Genomic DNA, 17600 nt, shown 5'->3' with positions numbered 1-17600 from the left:
TAAGGAGACCAGCTGTAGAGAAGCAAGAGACCGAGGTCGAGCAGAATTTGGTGTGCCGCCGCCGGTGACGGAGATCTGAGGAGTGTCCGCTTTTCGGTTTCAAAAAGTTGGAATGATCGAGTCCACTGTGCGATGGCTATTGATCTTCAGTAGGCATCTATCTCGGCGAGCTAGGCATACCTCTAGCTCAAACGAATCCTAGCAAGCTGCCGATCAGATCAGCCTGCTTGGGCTTTGCTCGTAGAGCTATAGTCAGTGTTACCCCGCCTGGCTCTCGATTAGCAAGTGAGGTGATCAATTTTCGCCGACTGCCGACTCCGAGGATGATTCGACGAACCAAGCCGAGTGTCCATTACGCATGGGATGTCCTAGTGGCTGCAGTCCCCAGCAAAGATGGAGCACTGACAATGGTATTTTCTACCGATTCCGAACGGTACATTTTTGGGGCTGGCGAAAATGCACAGCGGGCTCTGGCGCAGACTTCTGCTCAGGTCGGCAGAACGAGAGTCGTCATGGTTGGTGATGCGAAGCTCGATAGTCGAGGCGGATTGCCTGGTGAGCCCGAGAGTCCACTCCAATCTAATCAACTAGGTCTCACCATGAAGAGATTGGACGATGGTGCAGACGAGCTGGACCTCATTGGTCCACCGGATATGCGACACTTCATGGCCACGTACAAAGCATCGGTCACACGGTGAGTTCGGCGGCTTTTCGATGACAATCGAGTCTGACACTACATAGAGCCGAGTGCAAGCTCAAAGTCGTGCCCCATCCGTACCAGTTACCTTCAGGTGAGGCTCATGTCATCTATACCGGAGACCACCTCCACATCAAGTCGATCGCACTTAAACCTGCGGCCGAAATGGACTCGGGATCGGGAGGCGAGTCCAGCAGCGCGTCACGGATCCCTCGATCATACTTAGAGGAATGGGCAAAGTCTATCGTCGATCAAATGTTTCCAGCAAAAGCGAATCTCTCGAAACATAGTCCGAGCTCTCCGCTCCCACTGCCACCACAGGATGAGACTCTCACCGATATGGTCTACATACTCCAAGGTATCGATATCATCGGAAAGTTTGATAATGCCAAAGCGAAAGAACTCAAAGTTCCTTTCGGTCCGATACGTGCCAAGCTGGTGGCTGGAGAAGCGATCGAGTTCGAGGATCCCGATGAGCCAGGGAAGATCTTGAACGTCAAGGCAGAGGACGTTGTCGGCGAGACTGTACCCGGTCCAGTGAGAGAGGCCAAGGGCTATCCAGGCTTACATCCAGGCCGTTATCATAGTCACCTGCTCGGCTGAAAATTTGGACCGCCTCTTGGTATCGCCTGCTTTCGACAAGTATCAGGGAGACGCTGCCGTCCATGAGGTCGTCTATGTGATTCACCAGATACCTGCCGAGGTACTCTCTAATCCACATTACCGGCAATGGATGACCAAGTTTGGCGCAAAGACTCAGGTGAGGACATTGTCCGGGGTCCATGCTGATACATTTAGCACCTCATCGCCGATACTACCAATCTGTCGAATGAGGTTGTTATGCGGGGCTCGGCTTGGGCGATGCTGAAATTGTCGTTGTTGGACGAGCAGATTTTCCCCCTTCCTTATGGACCGCCCGACCCACAACGGGCTGACAATCTTCCACCAAATACGACTTACCTTACACATGGCGCCTCCTTCCGCATACATCCCCGTGGCGCGCCTCTCCCGCCATCTGCGGAACGAGATCGGCCTTTCCCCACGACTCGGCAGGGAATTGAACATGCCAAGGCATTGTACAGCAATCAGCATTACATAGCAAATGTTTGTCGGCGCGCTAAACAGGCTGTTCAACGAGATTCGAGGCATTCGTCACCGCCGTCATTCGCAGGCGAGGACATAACAGTGACAACGCTCGGAACTGGTAGCGCTGTGCCATCCAAACTGAGAAATGTGTCTGCCACTCATCTAGACATCCCTGATGTCGGAGGGATCCTCTTGGATGCCGGAGAAGGCACGACCGGTCAGCTATATCGACGTTTTGGCACGGAGCTTGCCACAGTCTACGAGAATCTCAAGGCCATCTTCATCAGTCACATGCATGGCGACCATCATCTTGGCATCCAATCGGTCCTGCGCGAGCGTTTTCAGGTACGCCGACCCTGCGTAAACGATCTCATCACTGACTCTTGTGTTCTGTAGCTTGGGATAAACTCCAAGCTGTACATCATTGGCCCACTCTACCTGGCCAATTCCTTAGCTGGATCGAGTGGTTGGCAGCAAGGAATACCACAGGGAGCACTGGACAATATAATCTTCATCAACAACTTCGACATGATTGCAGGACCATTGATCAAGACGCTTGACAAGACAGAAGCAGGTAATGACGTCTCGGAGTGGGCCCCAACCGGGCTCCAAACGGATAAATTCCCAATCTCTGAGGCCTTCCTAACGGGGCATCATCGTTGGCCCCAGCACGATATTCTTGAAGCTAATGCACTGAGGTGGGTATTAAATTTCTGGGCCACGCTCACCGGGCAGCACCATACTTTCCCAGCATTCAGCAGCTCTTATGATGAAGGATCTGGGGTTTGTCGGATTCCGGTCACCGAAAATGCGACATCGAGGCTGGGCATGGGGTTTGGTGTTGGAACATGAATCCGGTTGGAAGATCTCGTGAGTACTCAAAAGCCGTTCATAGACTCATTGCGATATAGTTATTCTGGTGACACGATGCCTTGTCACGATTTTATCACTTCGGCGTACGGATCGACCCTGATGATCCACGAAGCGACACTGGATGATGAACATAAGCAGGACGCATTAGAGAAGGGCCACTCAACGTTTTCGCAAGCTCTCTCCGTCGGGTATCAAGCGAAGGCTCAGAATCTACTTCTCACACATTTCTCTCAACGATACCCTCGAGTCGCTCGACTGAAGGGCGATCAAAAACCAGGAGACGGCCCAGAACTCGCCATTGCTTTTGACCTCATGAGTATCAAGATCCGGGACATGTGGCGAATGCAATACTATACCGATGCGTTCGACACACTCTTCCCGCCTGAGCAAGAGGCTGAGAGCGGCGATGTCGATGGAGGAGAGGACCAAAGCGTATCTCGCGCAGCGAGAAAGCGCCAATCGTCACCTTCACGATTCACTCCTCCGCCGATCCCCCTGAATGGGTCGTCCAAGAAATCAAAACAAGAACGAAGAAAGCCTGCTCAGCCCCAGAGAGCTACTTCTCCGACCAATCGGGCGCAAAGTACACTTCATTCTGGCTCGTTGAAGAGGAGCTGGTCCGATCGATAGCATATTCTGGGAAAATATGTTGTAACACATTGCATTTGTATCCATACCTAAAAGCATGCATCCACCCTCTGCCACGCACGATTTTCTCTTTTTGATTTTCTCGGATCCGAGAAAGACGCGTCGCGACAAGCCGGAAATCAGAGAACATTATTGAAGTTCTGAGTGACGGTGTACATCGCAAACCTGGTTCAGTCGAACGAAGGGACCCGCCAAGGGACAATTGTGCTTACTCTGGTATCTTGCCGGCCATCATGACGTCCATCGCCCCTTTGCACGATTCGTTTGACATGGAGATGGACGACATGGGTTATGACGCTCCGTCATCCGTCCTGGGCGTAGACGAACCCGAGACAGATAGGTTCGCCATCTTCATGCCAGCTGTGCAGTCTCTCGTCAATGCCTTGGGAGGGTATGAAGAAGTCAGGAGTCCACAAGGTGGATTCCAAACCATATACCGACCTGGAGATTCCGTACTGGCCGTTATGAAGGATCTCAAGAGATTATGGCGAAAGGATGATGGAGATGATGAGCGGACAGTCGCGAGATGCATGGCGAGAGCGGGCCTGATGAAGGAACTCATTGCTCTGGTGACAGAATGTACAGAGCGAGGGGATTGGGGTCGAAAAGTCGGTTTGGTGGCTTGTGAGTTCAAGAGTCGGTCAGCTTTGACGCTCATCCGTCCCAGGTGATTTAATCGCCGCTTTGACTTGGCCTATAGATGTGCAAGCGGAATTGAAGGAGATGGACGACGAGCCAGACTTGGTCACGGACTATCAGTCACTTTTGAGAGCCCAGATGGAGTACAAAGTGCGCCGGTCATCACGGATTATCACTGACGGTGCAGGCGATGATCCTGCACACCAATGGCACCCTTCGTTGTCTTCTGGCGCTCATGTTGCCGAGCTTGGCCAGTCCGCAAAAGCAAGTGCTTCAAGGCTCTAAGCCTCGCCTGACGCTGACCGTATCAGGAACGAGAAGGACCAGCAGGTTATATCTCTAGGTTTACATGTGGTGCGAAACTTGCTCGCTATCAAGGATCTTGTCCCCGATGGCTTATCGACCGGAGACAAACTTGAGTTTTCTCATCTCCAGGTGAGAAGATTTGATAGACATCTCGATCTGACGATCACAGTCTCGACTCCTGATCCAGCTCAACTCCCTCACATACTTCCAATTGTTCCTGACCCTCGCTTCTTGCGCGGATAGACCTGAATTCAACCACTACAATGTCATCGTGCTGGACATTCTCCATCTCATCTTCCGGCCTGTCAAAGCCAAGGAGCTGGTCTTGGATCAAGATAGGGTGTGTCTCAGCCTGTGTATTTTGTCGATTTGGCTGATGTAGATCAAGGCTCCGCTGAATGGTTTGACCAAGCTGCTAGAGAAGGAAAGGCGAGACAAGGCTATGCACCACAGAGTAGGCATGACCAGGCATTCTCGATTCGGTACTACCATCGCTGTCAGGGCAGTGAGTTCTCAGAGATCGCTGAGCCTGCAGGCCATGCTGATTCAACTCGTCGTTCAGGGAGACCAAAAGCTCGTGTTGCACAAGCAGAACGCCATCACAGTTGACGCGGGCAAGATGCTGGACGACGTCAAGCGAATTCGTGCCGGGAGACTAAAGAGATTTGTACGTTCTGAGTCATTTCAACACTGATGGGCAGGATGAGCTGGCGCAGCCGACAGAGCTGAGTCCTGAGGCGATGAAGACTTTGCAAAGTCTCGCGAAGACTTTTCTTGAATCCTGCTTCAACAGTGAGAGCATAATCTTGGACTTTGTATTGATCTTGCTAGCCTTCTTCTCTTCCATCCTCAAGGACATCCGCATGGAGCGGAGCAAAGTTCGGGTCACCGACAACTTGCGGACTTTCTTCCTTTCCAGATTCTTTGTCGACTATCTCTTGCTGCGGAGGGATAAGGCCACGGCAGAGCAGTCCGCCAAAGCGGCTAAAGCAGGTTCAAGCTCATCTGCGAGTGTCGAGGTGATTGTGCCGGTGAAATTAGGTGCAGACCTTAGTCTCGGTCTCGTAGCGGAGATGGCGGAAATCGACACGGTCAGATGGGTGGTAATGAGAATGAAATCCACAATGGAGGAGAAGGTGAGGAGCGTCATTTCTTCTGGACTAATCGCTCTCAGCCACCATCCTACAGAGAACTTCAAGCGTGTCTGAGCTGCTTCACCCAGATCGTAAGCCATGAGTCTGGTATGTGCTGAAATCGATCAGCTCCTCCTGATCGACGCGATGTCACTCTCGCCTGAAGAGGAAGATGTGGAGGTTGCAGAGATCCTGCAGAATAGACTCTACTACAACGGGGACATCCTGGACTCGTCCTTACAGGTGATTTCACAGTACAAAGATCAATCTGTCGCGTGAGTTCACCCAACATGAACCCTCTCATCACCCACCAGATACCTCGAAACTGTTGTGGACTTTGCCTATGTCCTTCTGAAGATGTTGGAGCGATATTCGAAAAATAAGTCATTCATGTTCGTTCGCAAGCGTAAAGCAGCGCGGCGGAAGAGAAAGGCGGGGGAAGCCACTCAGGCTCCTGGACCTACGGCCGAAGAATATGCTGGTGATGAGGAGGGCGAAGACGATGGAGCAGAAAAGGACACGCCGAGCTATGCTGAGCACACGTTCACGTTTCAAGCTTTTGAGAAGGTGAGTTTATGATGGCGAGACCTAAACTGAAGATCTCAGCGCTTTGCAAACGAGGCGGTGGTCAATACCCTGTTGTCATATCTTAGCCGTTACAAGACCTTTGAAGATCCAGATCAGATGAAGCGCATAGTCTCCCTCATGCACCGCCAAGTGGTCAAGACCCAGGCCGAGGGCCTATACTTCAAGGTGCGTTTCTCAGTGTGAGCCTCGCTCATACAGTCAGGTTACGACATTGCAGCTTTTCCGCCAACTTCTGGACGATGCTCCATCGTTACCGCGTGCGGACTCATCCAGGGATGCGGTACAGCTCATAAAGTTCATTCTTCGCAAATTCTTCAAGCGCGTCGCAGAGGATCCATTCCTGATCGTCCAAGCCTTTGGTCCCAAGACCCGTGGCCATTGGAAAGAGCTGTCTAGCTACAAGAGCGATGACGAGAGTGACGATGGTATGGGAGGCCAGCGAGATAGGATCAGGGAGAAAGTAAGCGGCTGGGGTCGCTGTGCACGCTGACTTTATGCAGCTGGAGAGGGCGCCAGCGGAGCTCGAGTACAAGAAGAACAAGAAAATGTCCTGGAGTCAGCAGATGGGCACCACGGTCGCGCTTCTCATTCAGGCCGGGCACAAGTCCTGGATCGAGTGGATCGCAGACGTGAGTTCCAGACGGTCCGCCCGTCCACACCTCCATGTCTGACCGGTCTTACAGACCTTGGAAATCGTCCATGCAGCTAGGACCGAGATTGTCCTAACGGTAGATGGGCCGCAAATATCAGCGGTCGAGGACGAATTGCTGGGAGATGAGACGAGCGCCAGAAACTTCGGCGGTCCAAGCAAGGATGCCCTGGCCAAATTTGCGCAATACGGTGGGTGCATCGACGATCGACCAGATCTCGCGCTCATTCTAGCAGACATCGACTCCGGAGAGGACCAAGAGCGACGGAATGCACTGGCGAAAGATGCTCATTTCCGGCTGATGCTAAAATTGCTTTCTTTTGATCATTCCGATGCCGAGAAAGGTGAGCATGCCTTTCATGAGCATCTGCTTAGTTTGCTAGCTCTGGATCAACAATGGTTCATTCCGTCAACTATCCCGCCTTCCAACCTGGCTACCTCGTTCGGTGCCCTACGGCAATATCTCGCTGATCCGCCTTCGCTCGCTGATGACCACAAGGATCTGCTGCAGAAAGTCAGGAAGCGGCGTGCGCCTGCACACGGCGATGATGAGCAACCTCATCGACACCGGAAACGGGCGGCGGAGGTGCAAAATTACAAGTCTGCCGCGTTCATCGAGGATTCGGATGATGATGAAGAGGCCGATCGCGCATTCTTTGAACGTGAAAAGGCCTTGCGGGCCGAGATGGACGAACTAGCAAGGCGGCAAGGGCATCATGCGTTATCATCTACCCAAACCATCGAAGACCCTGGTGCCGGACGACAAAAGCGAAGCAAAGAGATCATTGCGGAGGAAGACGACGCCGAGTCAGATATCGGCTCGGTCAACGACGAGATGGTCATGAGGGCTATCAGGAGCTCTACGGGGTCTGACAGTGACCGTTCATCCCCAGAACGCTTCAATGATCGCGATAGCTCGCCACCAGTAAGTCGAAAACGAGCATCTTCACACGCGTCGGGTAGCGACAGTCCTGCGAGCGAGAATGCTACAACACAGAGCCGGAAGAGGAAGATGAAGAGGGTGTTTGTCAACTCGGACTCGGACTCAGAGTGAGGACTTAATTGCGATAATGGGCGTGATGTATTTTCCTGCAACGCACGCCGTCCGATTCGGCTCAGTACGACCTCTCATGAGCATGAGTGGAAATCGACTGGTGACTCGCTTCGATCAAATTGCCCTGTGACTTAGTGGCGACCATCCGTCGCGTTTGAACAATGAGGCTCGATCTTTCAAAGGTCTTTCCGATCCCGTCTCCGATGTGAGGCAGACTCGAAGCCTGAACATAAAGATGCAACTAAGGCTTGCGAGCGGCAACGCACCGCCAAGCGACGGGGTCGATCGATGCTCATCATCAATTTCTGCCGAATCAGATCTCGCTGGCGGTCCGCGGTCCCCTATGGGATTCTCTTGTCATTCGTTTCACATGCCGCGGGCGGATTTCTTTCCAGCATGCCCGGCGTCTACAAGCTACAATGTTTGAATGTGGAGCCTATCGCGCGATCATGATTCAAGGACAGCCAGGAAGACCTGATCCGAAACGTCCGAATAGCACTTCGCCTACGCCTGACCCGACTATGATGGCGATGATGAACCATAATTGGAATGTCATGACTGTGAGCCTATGAACACAACAGTCAGAACATGCGGACGTTCAACGACCGGGCGGATGACTCACATGAGAACGTAATGAATCAGAGTCTGTAAAGACTGAAGGAGTCCTCGAGGGATATCCACACCCCATTGGAATGGTCTAGACCACCTAGCTGTCCTCATGGGATCCTCTACGAGTCGAGCGGCTCGAGGTAAATGGGCCGTGGAAGGATCAAGCTTTTCGTCCAGCCCTGAATAATCTGCTGCCAATGAATCGATTTGATCGGTATCCACGTTCGTCGAAGAGCAACCTTCGCCATTGGTCGAAGAATGGCCCGTTGCTCTATTCCCTTCATTCGAGGCGTTTTGTAGGGATGGGTGAGCGTAGGCATGCGTACCTCCAGAGCGTGGAACAGTGAAACCGACTCGCCTGGCTGCCGTCAGCACGGGGAAACTCTTAAATAAGGTCATCGCCTGATGACTCACCCTCTCCTCCAATACATATCACAGGCCCTTCTCATAGCCGCCAGGTATCGGTCAAAAATGGCCAGAATGAACACTGCAATACAGATTCCGACGATGGCCCCCGGTGAAGTGGGTACCCATGATTTGAACAGGAAATAGTCATCTCCTATCGATCCATGGAAGTACATCTTCATCATCATATTGCCCATGCTACTGCCTGGCACTAGACAGACACGCGAATATGAGTTAAGAGGCGCTACCGATCGTGCGCGCGACTGCCTACTCACTGTTGTCCATGCCACTCATGTCTCCGCCTGACATATCCATGTCTACACTGTGGCCCTCATGAGGAGCCATGATGAAGGGGAGGAATGAAGAATCAAGAGAGACGATATATCAGAAAGAAGCACGTTCCAGACAATGGAGCGGTCTGATCCGGGTCGTCCTGGACTCGTAGATCCGCGTGCAATCTCTCCTGCCGACTAAAGGGAGCCAGCCACTTGAATCCTGAATTGAATCAATCTGTCGATCGGGTGAGAGAACGATGAGTCGTTCCGTCAAGGAGCAATTGAGTCGATGTGTTGAGTCGGACTAGGAATGAACACACAAAGTGAAGATCTCAAGGAGATTAGAGTGATCGTGCCGACATTCGTCGTGATGCATCTCATGATCTCCAGCAGCAGCACCACCATCCACCACCACCACCCCCCCCCATCCGATGCCACAGCAGGGGCCAGCATTTCAGCTGCAAAATGTGAAATATACAACGGACGCTCAAGATCTTATCAGTTGAGACATTAACACAAAAGTGACGCGTACTATTAACACGTCATTTCGGTGCCTGAATCGGCTTCCGATCGCCGCGGATAGGTCATTGATCCCGAATGGCCCTGCGAATGGTACATGATATTACTGGTTGGTTTAGGAATACTTGAGATAGAACCCTCTCGGACTCATCATGGACTACGCTTATGCCTTGTTGGACAGAGGGTATATCCCGGATTCAGTGCTCCGACCCACTATCAGAAGCTTGTGTCGAAAGCGACAGCGAGAAATCGATCGAGGCAAGTCAAGTGTCTGACACACATTCAAAAGCAGCAACACTGACTACCTTGTGTTCTTTAGGCTCACTCACCGCTCAGCACGCTGCAAAGCTTGAATTTATCTCTGATCTCTACTCTAGACCTATCGCTATCGAGCAGGAGAAAGCCAACGAACAGCACTATGAAGTTCCTACGGAATTTTTGAAGCTATGCCTTGGACCTCGGATGAAATATTCTTCTTGCATCTTTGAAAACGACAAGAGCTCGCTGGGAGATGCTGAAGATGCTATCCTGTCCAGCTATTGCGTCGATGCGAGACTTGGAAAGGGCTTGAGAGGCGTAGGAGGAAGCACATCCTCCGTCTCCCTGCCTGGTCCTAAAGTCGAGGGAAAGAGTCAATCACAGGTCAAAGAATGGGAAGCTGGCAAGGAAGGGGAAGGCCTGAGGATATTGGACTTGGGATGCGGTTGGGGCTCATTGGGTCTTTTCTTGGCTGAGGTGGGTGGAGTTCAATCTCCAAAACCCACGCCACGAGCAAGTTTCTGACCGTTGTCGCTATCCCTATTCATCAGCACTACCCCGCCGCATCCATCACCATGTTGTCCAACTCTCGCACACAAAAGCTTCATATCGATGGAGTGGCCGAGTCCAAGGGGTTCAAAAATGTCAAAGTCATCACGGGAGATGTCAATGTATACGACTTCGAGGAGAAAGAACAGTGAGCCCGAATGAGTGACTAGAACCCACCCCGTCTGACCGATGACCTTTTGAAACCCCCCCAGGTTCACCCATATCCTCTCCATTGAAATGTTTGAACATATGAAAGCGTACCCTGCTCTCCTTCGGAAAATCTCTACCTGGCTCGCTCCTTCCGGATACCTATTCATCCACTTTTTCTGCCACAAGGATACGCCTTATCACTTTGAGGAAGACGACGGTTGGATGGCTCAGACCTTCTTCTCAGGCGGTACGATGCCTTCCCTCGACTTGTTCACGTACTTCCAGGATGATCTCAAAGTCGTCCATTCCTCGTACCTCAACGGCACGCATTACGCCAAGACGCTCGAGGCATGGCTCAAACTCCAGGACAAGAATAGTAAGGAAGGTATGAGGATACTCCAAGAGGCGATGGGTGCGGAAGAGGGAAGCAAGACGTTTTACAGATTCAGAGTCTTCTTCATGGCTTGTGCAGAGTTCTTCGGGCTCGACAAGGGAGAGACGTGGGGTGTGGCGAGGTACCTATTTGAGAAGAGGTGAACGTTAGGCGGAATTTTGAAACGGGCGAAAATAACGCCATATGAGTGCCCAACCTCACGTTAGAGATGACATCAATGCATGATACATACAGTAGATCAATGTCGGATACATGCTCTGCTGCGATCCGGGAGTACCTGCAGCCTCAGCCTCATAATGGATATGCCTTGACACCTAGCGAAACCGCCGTCAAGAGCACCCCAGTGGCAACTACGAATCCAAATACAGCCTGTACACTGCCGAGATAAGCCAGCTTGGCTTGCATCCTGACCCAGGGGTCAAGGTGCTCCACGACTCCCGCTGGATCCTGGACGATCGAGCGGGTCAAGTCGTTTGGGTATCCCGAGAGACGAGAATACAACTGAGTAGATAGGACAGATTGTTGAATGGCAGCAGCGACAGCTACGCCGACGACTTGGCCGACTGCTCGAAAGAGGTAACAGGCGGATACTGCCAGAGACATTTCGGAAGGGTCCACCGAGGCTATCAGAGCGGCTGAGGGAAGCGAATTAGATGACTTGACTTGACTCAAAGGAGCTCATCGCACGATCGGCACAAACCACTCACTCAACAAGGTCGTGATGATACATCCTCCACCTATGGCAGCAATGGCCATTTCGATCCATAATTCATGCACGTTGGTCGTCGGACCCCATAAGACGATGATCGACAATGCTTGAATCCAGGGGATGATAGAGAAGACCGTTTGACACCACTTGTACTCTTTGTAGTGCTGTCGATGCAATCAGTCGATGCGACCTTCGACACCTGACACACTCACGCGCATGTGCCAACCCGCATAGAGCGATGATGCTGAGCCAGCGATAGACGACGGCAAGAGCAATAGACCTGTATGCGAGCCGTCCAGGCCTCGTGTAACGTGAAGATACACCGGTTGCATGTAGAGCTGGGTGGGATGAGCCGATACTCGACATGCACCACCGGGAGGGGGATAGATCCGCTTACTCGGGAAAAGGCTGAAGCTGTACATAGGAACAGTCCGAACAGTACCAGAGAGGGCTGAATCCGAGTGAGAAAAGTCATAGGAAGGATAGGCTCCTTCGCTCTGCGTTCGATGATAGCAAAGAGGGGTAAAGAGACGATGCAGAGAGCATAGAGCCCCCACACGAGTGGATGTCGTAACGGATATCCAGAAGCAGTCATAAGGCTAGAAGCGAATGAAAGGGAGGAGATCTATGTCAGGAAAGCGGACGGTCAGTCTAAGGCGTCGTGCCGTAAAGAGGACCGGATCACTCACCGATACCATCAATACAAAGCTGCCCAGCCAATCTATCTTCTTCAACTTGTCCCAGGCGCTCGACTCATCCTTGATATGCGGGACGTGAACTTGTGTAATGACCAGTATCGTCGCGATGAGGATAGGAGCAAGCTGGATCCAAAATGCCATTCTCCATCCGAATCGATCTGCGATGACTCCCCCAACAAAGGCGCCTGAAGCAGCGCCCTGAGAGACAAAACTGGAATTGAGCTATCAAGCATCTCTCTCCATCAACGAGCTTGGCTCGCTCACCGCTCCAAAGAGAACGTTGACACCTGATTGATACATTCCTCTGTCTGCGAGAGAGACCAAGTCGGAGATGATGATAGCCTATGACTATTCAGCCAAGAACGAGCCACCGAGACCCACCGTGACGGTCAAGAGCCCTCCACTTCCTGCTCCAGCAATACAACGAGCCACGAGAATGAAGTTCATCGACGGGGCAATGGCGCACATCAAAGTACCAGCTGGGGAGAGCAGACTCGTCAGCGCAGCGCCGTACGCCGTGCATCATTCCGAAGTCGCTGTTCACAACATTTCGTTTTCAGACTCACTGAAGAAGAAGGACAATGCCAACATCATGCACCCTTTCCTCCCCAACACTTGGGCCAGACGACCATATAATGGTGTCATGGCTGTCAGGCCCAGTAGATAACTTGTACCGAGCCACGCGGCGAGAGATCCAGCATTAAAGTAAGAACCAATCTCGATTTGTAGGTTGGCCACGACCGTCGCCCCGAGAGCAGAGCAGAATACTCTGTAAGTGGATATTAGTACGTCTCTTCTTCTTTTACGAGCTGGTGCAGCAGGACCACTAGCTTCAACAGATCCTACTTACGCTGTCCACAAACCCAGACATAATGGCCATATCTCACGAAATTGCTTATGCACCTTTTCTGGCGTCTTGCCCGGTACCAAAGCGGTATTCTCATCCGTCGGTGTGTTCAATCCACCAGATAGCGGTGAGGTTGCTGCTGCATCATCATGTGTCGGCCCAGTCGCACCGTAAGACCGTGAGCTGTCGGGTTCAAGATTGCTCGTTAGTGGGCGACGGTCGGCGGTAGGCATCTCGAGGGTGATTGACGAGCCCGCTGCACACGGGTGTTGGAGAGCTCGAGCGACGTGGTGTGGCCGGCAGGTCAGACTTGAGAGGCGAGTTCTGCGTTCAGCGCAATGTTTCCGGCACAGTCGCCTTAGTCTTGCCAGAGTCAATGATGATCAATCGTGTGATGCTCTTGTAGAGATAACTATCTAATCTTCAATTCCTTGAATCTCGGACATTTCCGATTGGGCTTGGCCGTTTTTTCAGTTTTTGTATCCGAGAGTGGTTCTGGCCAGCTGGAAGGTGCTACAATGCATATGTGGACACGATAGGGGAATAGCACATCTGCCAAGGATACGACAGGGCTATGCTGATATCGTGTTACTGCTCATCGCTTTTGTAGACTGTCTTCGGTGTACCAATTGAGCCCCATCAGTGCTGACATCACGGTCCAAGAGTCAGCTCTCCAGCCTGGCGCATAGGTCGTTGAGACTCACACGGCTCCTTGAGAGTCATATGCTGGTATCCTAGCACTGCGAGCTAAAAGATTCGGTCAGTGACTCTTTGTCATGACGTGTTCCTTCTCACCCCGCCGGCATCCGCTGCAAAATGATACCCCGCTTGAATGGGGAAATCACACCACCTAGCAATGAACGACCTAGAGAAATGGCCGTGGGAGACGATGATCACGTCCGAGTGATCTACATCATCGGGACCCGATGCGTTTTGCTCGGCCTGTCCCCAAGAGAGAGAGAGAGAGATTAGATATTGAGCGCTTTGGTCTTATCGAAGAGAGATGGAAAGGGGGAACCACCTCACCTCGCGATGAATCTTGCGGACTTTTTCAATCACCTTGTCTACTCTATCGCTCATTTGTTGTGGAGTTTCTCCTGGAGTCTCGGACCCAGGCGGACAACCGTCATCCCAAATACTCCAATCTGGCTTTTCTTTCCGGATATCCTTGGTCAACATCCCTTCGTATTTGCCGTAATCCCATTCTTGGACGTCAGGATCCGTGGTAAACGAACAGGAAGGGGGTGGGTGAGAGCCGAATAGCTAAGTGGGAGAAGTGAGCATATTTCTCCGTGAATGGAGGAGTGTGGGCATATTTGGAGAGCATGTCGCATTTTTTACTCACCAGCTCTGCAGTCTTTTGAGCACGTTGTCTAGGCGAAATGATCACATGTCGGATATGCTCAGGGTTGATGAGGTCTGGCGGTAGTCAGCAGAGTCAGCATAATGACCAGTCTTGTGTGAGAATTGCCACAGTGCCCGCTTTAACAACTGCTGCTAAACTCACTGTTTGGTCCAAAGATCCTCGGTCCCATCTCTTTCACTATCCGTTCACCGTTCTCCGTCAAGGGTATATCGGTACTTCCCGTCTATTAGTGACGAGTATGCAGTGTCAGTCTGTTGACTATTCCCAAGAGGTAATTTACGGGGACCGAGGAGCGACCGGTACCTCCCCCCCCCCCCCCCCCCCCCTCTTGACTCGATAACTCACATGCCGTCCATTCAACGACCATTCAGTCTCACCTGTTATTCACCCATCAGTCTCGAATTCTTGGAACGAGCGATGCCAGGAGTTGATTCCGCGGACAGGAGTCAGACCCACCATGACGAATCAGATAGACTCGAGGCATACGTTTCTTGACCATATTGAATGGGAGGGGGCTGTTATGCAGATAGATCAGTATATGCTTAGTCTTTACTATGTCAATGCATTTCGTGTGCCCAAAAGGGGTCGTGACGACATTAATGAAGATCGCCACACTAATGATGCGACCCATTACTAATCCGAGACTTTTGATCCCGCTAATGACACGTTCAGACTTGAATCGCACGAAAGGGATCCCTGCTGAGCAGAAGCGCACGGAGGAGGACAATATCTTAGATGGCGAGACTCCGTATGAGGGCAGTCATCCGGCCACAAGGTATCTATCGCCCTTGCAATGTATACCAACACGACGGACGACCACTCGCTGACTAAGTTGATGCTCACTGCGTCCATGGTCAACGACATTGAGACAAGCCAGTCATTTCAACGGCGACTGAAGCGGGCATCTAGTAAGAGTCTGATCGGAGGTGCTCAAGCACATTGACAGGTATACGAGCCTGAGATAATCCCTTCGATCCATTGTATCTAAAGTCGATGACTGATGCGGGCGCTGGGACCCGACCTAGTGCCTCGCAGTCCATCAATCCGCCTCACGCTTCTAGCCCGTAGTGCTCGCTCTCCCCTTTTCTCGAGCCATGAATGACCGATATGCCCCTCCAGCCTCCTCTCGCCAGCTTCATCTCTTCCCAGTGTTGCAGTTGCGGTTGCATTTGCAGTGCCACTTCCAGTAGAGTGTCCGCCACGCCCACAAGTGATAAAGTGGAGGTTCCCGATGATTCCCACTGATCCTTTCACTGGAATCATAGTGACGTCACACTACAACCTTCGAGGGGCGTTATGGTATCGTCATCTCTTGGAGGATGACCGTTGGGAACAAAGCACGCGGGGGCTGGACTAGTCTCTCCCTTGGGATATATATACTCACCTCTTCTTCTTCTCATCCATCATCTTCTCCTCCTCTCACTTCACCACCACCCTGAACCACGTCAAAACCATCATTCACCATGGAGAAAGTCAAAGAACTCGCTCAACAAACCTTTGGAGACAAGGAAAAGTCTACCACCGTGAGTCAGACCGATCGACTTGAGGAGAGGGGAGGGGAGGGGAGGGGGCAGCCGGGGGAGGTGGCGTATGCGTTTGGCTCATCGATCTGCTATTCTTCGGACAAAGCGTTGCTGACACCGTTCATAGACCCAATCTACTCCGGGTAAATTCCCCGGTCCCAATGAGTTCCCCGTGGAATCTCAAGTCGATCGCGCGGTCGGTGTACAGGATGACATGGAGAAGAAGCCAGAGGGAGCTACGGTTCAAGAGGGTCAAGATAGCTTTGATCACTACAAACCTGCTGGAAAGGTGAGTCAGCGAGTCTGGCGAGATATATGTTTCCCCCTTTAACCATGTCATGCTGATCCGATACTCTAGATGAGAGGCATGAAAACGATCGTCACGGGTGGTGATTCCGGTATCGTAAGTCTGATGATTCCTCTCAGTTCTGATCGGTCAAGGGTCGTGCTGCCGCTGTCATGTACGCCATGGAGGGTGCCGATGTGAGTGGGAGTTCTTCCCCAGGTGTAATCGTATGACTGAAGTCATGATCTCGTTTTCAGGTCGCCATCGTCTACCTTCCCGAGGAACAGGTCGACGCGGAAAAGACCAAGCAACTCATTGTCCAGACTGGTCAGCAGTGTCTCTTGATCCCTCAGGACATTCGAGATGAGCAGGGATGTAACCGAATCATCGAGACTGTCGTCCAGGCTTGGGGACGGATCGACGTACTGGTCAACAACGCCAGTGTGATGGTGAGTTCACCGAAGCGGGACAGATTTCAAGATGGCGAAATCTGACGCAATCGACCAGTACTCGATTCCTGACATTACCGAGTAAGTGCTCGACCCAAGCGCTTTTGATCGTGTGGTCGAACTGATCCACTCCTCGGACAGTATCACGACTGCCCAATTCGACAGAACCATCAAGACAAACATCGTGAGCATCTCTCAGTCGTCTAGCATGGGCAGACTGACACTCCGACAGTATGGCACATTCTTCCTCACCCGAGCCGCCGTCCCTCACATTCCCAAAGGAGGCAGTATCATTGTCACGGCCTCTCAAGTCGCGTACGCTGGCCCTCCTATGCTCGTCGACTACAGTATGACCAAAGGAGCTCAAGTCGCCATGGTCCGATGTCTATCCAACCAGCTTCTCTCCAAGGGTATCCGAGTCAACGCTGTCTGCCCTGGACCCGTTTGGACGCCTTTGCAGCCCGCTGCAATGGACAAGGATCAGATGAAGGAGTGGCACAACTCGCCGGTGAGCGCCGGTGTCGAAACGCGGCTTGGTCTTGGTTACACTTGCTGATATCCGATGACGCTCTAGGCGCCGATCGGTCGAATTGGTCAACCTTCTGAGCTTGGCCCTGCGTATGTGTTCCTCGCTAGTCAGGATGGAAGTTTCATTTCGGGTCAATCGGTAAGTCGTCTGCGCGGGGGAAGAAGAATGTGTCGTTTGACGCCACGTCTTAGATCCACGTCAACGGAGGTGCTATTGTCAATGGATAGGTGTCGGGTCGTCACAGATGAGATGTGTAGCTATATGCGTATGCAATGCCGAGACTGTAGTCCATGCAAAAGGAGACCTAACCTCCCCAACGCATCCCCCCACGAAAAGTTGTTCGGGTTCAATAAAGATCCAG

The 17600-nt window shown here is 52.0% G+C and overlaps 7 protein-coding genes across 7 annotated transcripts; 4 read left to right on the top strand and 3 right to left on the bottom strand.

The window, feature by feature from the left end:
* The first annotated feature begins 140 nt into the window (after nucleotides 1-140).
* BD324DRAFT_618739 (hypothetical protein) lies at nucleotides 141-3362 on the top strand. The gene is made up of 8 exons (XM_022015076.1): nucleotides 141-555; nucleotides 592-694; nucleotides 742-1234; nucleotides 1272-1457; nucleotides 1496-2128; nucleotides 2180-2481; nucleotides 2519-2653; nucleotides 2695-3362. Exons 1-8 carry the CDS (start codon nucleotides 324-326, stop codon nucleotides 3284-3286), a joined length of 2676 nt encoding a protein of 891 aa, XP_021873039.1. The 5' UTR covers nucleotides 141-323; the 3' UTR covers nucleotides 3287-3362.
* Nucleotides 3363-3447: 85 nt separating this feature from the next.
* Nucleotides 3448-7673, top strand: BD324DRAFT_598483 (timeless protein-domain-containing protein; the record flags this gene model as incomplete). Its single annotated transcript, XM_022013888.1, has 17 exons — nucleotides 3448-3928; nucleotides 3972-4093; nucleotides 4131-4207; nucleotides 4255-4378; nucleotides 4419-4589; nucleotides 4638-4754; nucleotides 4812-4916; nucleotides 4951-5041; nucleotides 5081-5385; nucleotides 5424-5474; nucleotides 5512-5657; nucleotides 5697-5949; nucleotides 5989-6135; nucleotides 6173-6430; nucleotides 6471-6599; nucleotides 6654-6810; nucleotides 6853-7673. Exons 1-17 carry the CDS (start codon nucleotides 3538-3540, stop codon nucleotides 7671-7673), a joined length of 3465 nt encoding a protein of 1154 aa, XP_021873038.1. The 5' UTR covers nucleotides 3448-3537.
* Nucleotides 7674-8127: 454 nt separating this feature from the next.
* Nucleotides 8128-9032, bottom strand: BD324DRAFT_607564 (Ctr copper transporter family-domain-containing protein; the record flags this gene model as incomplete). Its single annotated transcript, XM_022014075.1, has 4 exons — nucleotides 8128-8239; nucleotides 8296-8640; nucleotides 8697-8931; nucleotides 8963-9032. 4 exons carry the CDS (start codon nucleotides 9030-9032, stop codon nucleotides 8128-8130), a joined length of 762 nt encoding a protein of 253 aa, XP_021873037.1.
* Nucleotides 9033-9583: 551 nt separating this feature from the next.
* Nucleotides 9584-11072, top strand: BD324DRAFT_618734 (S-adenosyl-L-methionine-dependent methyltransferase). Its single transcript, XM_022015075.1, has 4 exons — nucleotides 9584-9739; nucleotides 9801-10216; nucleotides 10291-10436; nucleotides 10501-11072. The coding sequence occupies exons 1-4, from the start codon at nucleotides 9634-9636 to the stop codon at nucleotides 10973-10975; spliced, it is 1143 nt and encodes a 380-aa protein (XP_021873036.1). The 5' UTR covers nucleotides 9584-9633; the 3' UTR covers nucleotides 10976-11072.
* BD324DRAFT_618729 (major facilitator superfamily domain-containing protein) lies at nucleotides 11073-13494 on the bottom strand. The gene is made up of 8 exons (XM_022015074.1): nucleotides 13090-13494; nucleotides 12806-13008; nucleotides 12621-12718; nucleotides 12504-12581; nucleotides 12231-12437; nucleotides 11939-12166; nucleotides 11754-11879; nucleotides 11073-11705 (listed from the first exon to the last, which is right to left on the bottom strand). The coding sequence occupies exons 1-8, from the start codon at nucleotides 13317-13319 to the stop codon at nucleotides 11511-11513; spliced, it is 1365 nt and encodes a 454-aa protein (XP_021873035.1). The 5' UTR covers nucleotides 13320-13494; the 3' UTR covers nucleotides 11073-11510.
* A 93-nt stretch (nucleotides 13495-13587) lies between these two features.
* BD324DRAFT_618723 (histidine phosphatase superfamily) lies at nucleotides 13588-15006 on the bottom strand. Its single transcript, XM_022015073.1, has 8 exons — nucleotides 14909-15006; nucleotides 14798-14829; nucleotides 14594-14675; nucleotides 14432-14505; nucleotides 14113-14349; nucleotides 13882-14028; nucleotides 13791-13833; nucleotides 13588-13731 (listed from the first exon to the last, which is right to left on the bottom strand). Exons 1-8 carry the CDS (start codon nucleotides 14949-14951, stop codon nucleotides 13682-13684), a joined length of 708 nt encoding a protein of 235 aa, XP_021873034.1. The 5' UTR covers nucleotides 14952-15006; the 3' UTR covers nucleotides 13588-13681.
* Nucleotides 15007-15952: 946 nt separating this feature from the next.
* BD324DRAFT_314620 (putative oxidoreductase) lies at nucleotides 15953-17557 on the top strand. Its single transcript, XM_022012465.1, has 9 exons — nucleotides 15953-16264; nucleotides 16334-16378; nucleotides 16417-16458; nucleotides 16519-16710; nucleotides 16769-16791; nucleotides 16852-16894; nucleotides 16943-17218; nucleotides 17285-17377; nucleotides 17431-17557. Exons 1-9 carry the CDS (start codon nucleotides 16190-16192, stop codon nucleotides 17464-17466), a joined length of 825 nt encoding a protein of 274 aa, XP_021873033.1. The 5' UTR covers nucleotides 15953-16189; the 3' UTR covers nucleotides 17467-17557.
* Nucleotides 17558-17600: the final 43 nt, after the last annotated feature.

This window comes from Kockovaella imperatae (genome assembly GCF_002102565.1).
Source record: "Kockovaella imperatae strain NRRL Y-17943 chromosome Unknown BD324scaffold_3, whole genome shotgun sequence".
Lineage (NCBI taxonomy): Eukaryota > Fungi > Basidiomycota > Tremellomycetes > Tremellales > Cuniculitremaceae > Kockovaella > Kockovaella imperatae.
The sequence above is the reverse complement of the archived record's forward strand: the minus strand, read 5'-3'. Positions and strand labels throughout refer to the sequence as shown.

What these genes read in the sequence shown, in the direction of transcription:
- BD324DRAFT_314620 (XM_022012465.1), top strand. Translation starts at nt 16,190, where the DNA reads ATGGAGAAGAAGCCAGAGGGAGCTACGGTTCAAGAGGGTCAAGATAGC. An exon ending in TCAACAACGCCAGTGTGATG is followed by an intron (nt 16,711 to 16,768) that starts GTGAGTTCACCG and finishes GCAATCGACCAG; the next exon opens with TACTCGATTCCTGACATTAC. An exon ending in AGGAGTGGCACAACTCGCCG is followed by an intron (nt 17,219 to 17,284) that starts GTGAGCGCCGGT and finishes ATGACGCTCTAG; the next exon opens with GCGCCGATCGGTCGAATTGG.
- BD324DRAFT_618739 (XM_022015076.1), top strand. Translation starts at nt 324, where the DNA reads ATGATTCGACGAACCAAGCCGAGTGTCCATTACGCATGGGATGTCCTA. An exon ending in TAGTCGAGGCGGATTGCCTG is followed by an intron (nt 556 to 591) that starts GTGAGCCCGAGA and finishes CTAATCAACTAG; the next exon opens with GTCTCACCATGAAGAGATTG. An exon ending in AGTTTGGCGCAAAGACTCAG is followed by an intron (nt 1,458 to 1,495) that starts GTGAGGACATTG and finishes TGATACATTTAG; the next exon opens with CACCTCATCGCCGATACTAC.
- BD324DRAFT_618723 (XM_022015073.1), bottom strand. Translation starts at nt 14,951, where the DNA reads ATGGTCAAGAAACGTATGCCTCGAGTCTATCTGATTCGTCATG. An exon ending in AGTCTATCTGATTCGTCATG is followed by an intron (nt 14,830 to 14,908) that starts GTGGGTCTGACT and finishes GGTGAATAACAG; the next exon opens with GTGAGACTGAATGGTCGTTG. An exon ending in GGTCGTTGAATGGACGGCAT is followed by an intron (nt 14,676 to 14,797) that starts GTGAGTTATCGA and finishes CGTCACTAATAG; the next exon opens with ACGGGAAGTACCGATATACC.
- BD324DRAFT_618734 (XM_022015075.1), top strand. Translation starts at nt 9,634, where the DNA reads ATGGACTACGCTTATGCCTTGTTGGACAGAGGGTATATCCCGGATTCA. An exon ending in TGGGTCTTTTCTTGGCTGAG is followed by an intron (nt 10,217 to 10,290) that starts GTGGGTGGAGTT and finishes CCTATTCATCAG; the next exon opens with CACTACCCCGCCGCATCCAT. An exon ending in GACTTCGAGGAGAAAGAACA is followed by an intron (nt 10,437 to 10,500) that starts GTGAGCCCGAAT and finishes AAACCCCCCCAG; the next exon opens with GTTCACCCATATCCTCTCCA.
- BD324DRAFT_618729 (XM_022015074.1), bottom strand. Translation starts at nt 13,319, where the DNA reads ATGCCTACCGCCGACCGTCGCCCACTAACGAGCAATCTTGAACCCGAC. An exon ending in CAGCTTCAGCCTTTTCCCGA is followed by an intron (nt 11,880 to 11,938) that starts GTAAGCGGATCT and finishes CATCCCACCCAG; the next exon opens with CTCTACATGCAACCGGTGTA. An exon ending in ATGCGGGTTGGCACATGCGC is followed by an intron (nt 11,706 to 11,753) that starts GTGAGTGTGTCA and finishes TTGCATCGACAG; the next exon opens with CACTACAAAGAGTACAAGTG.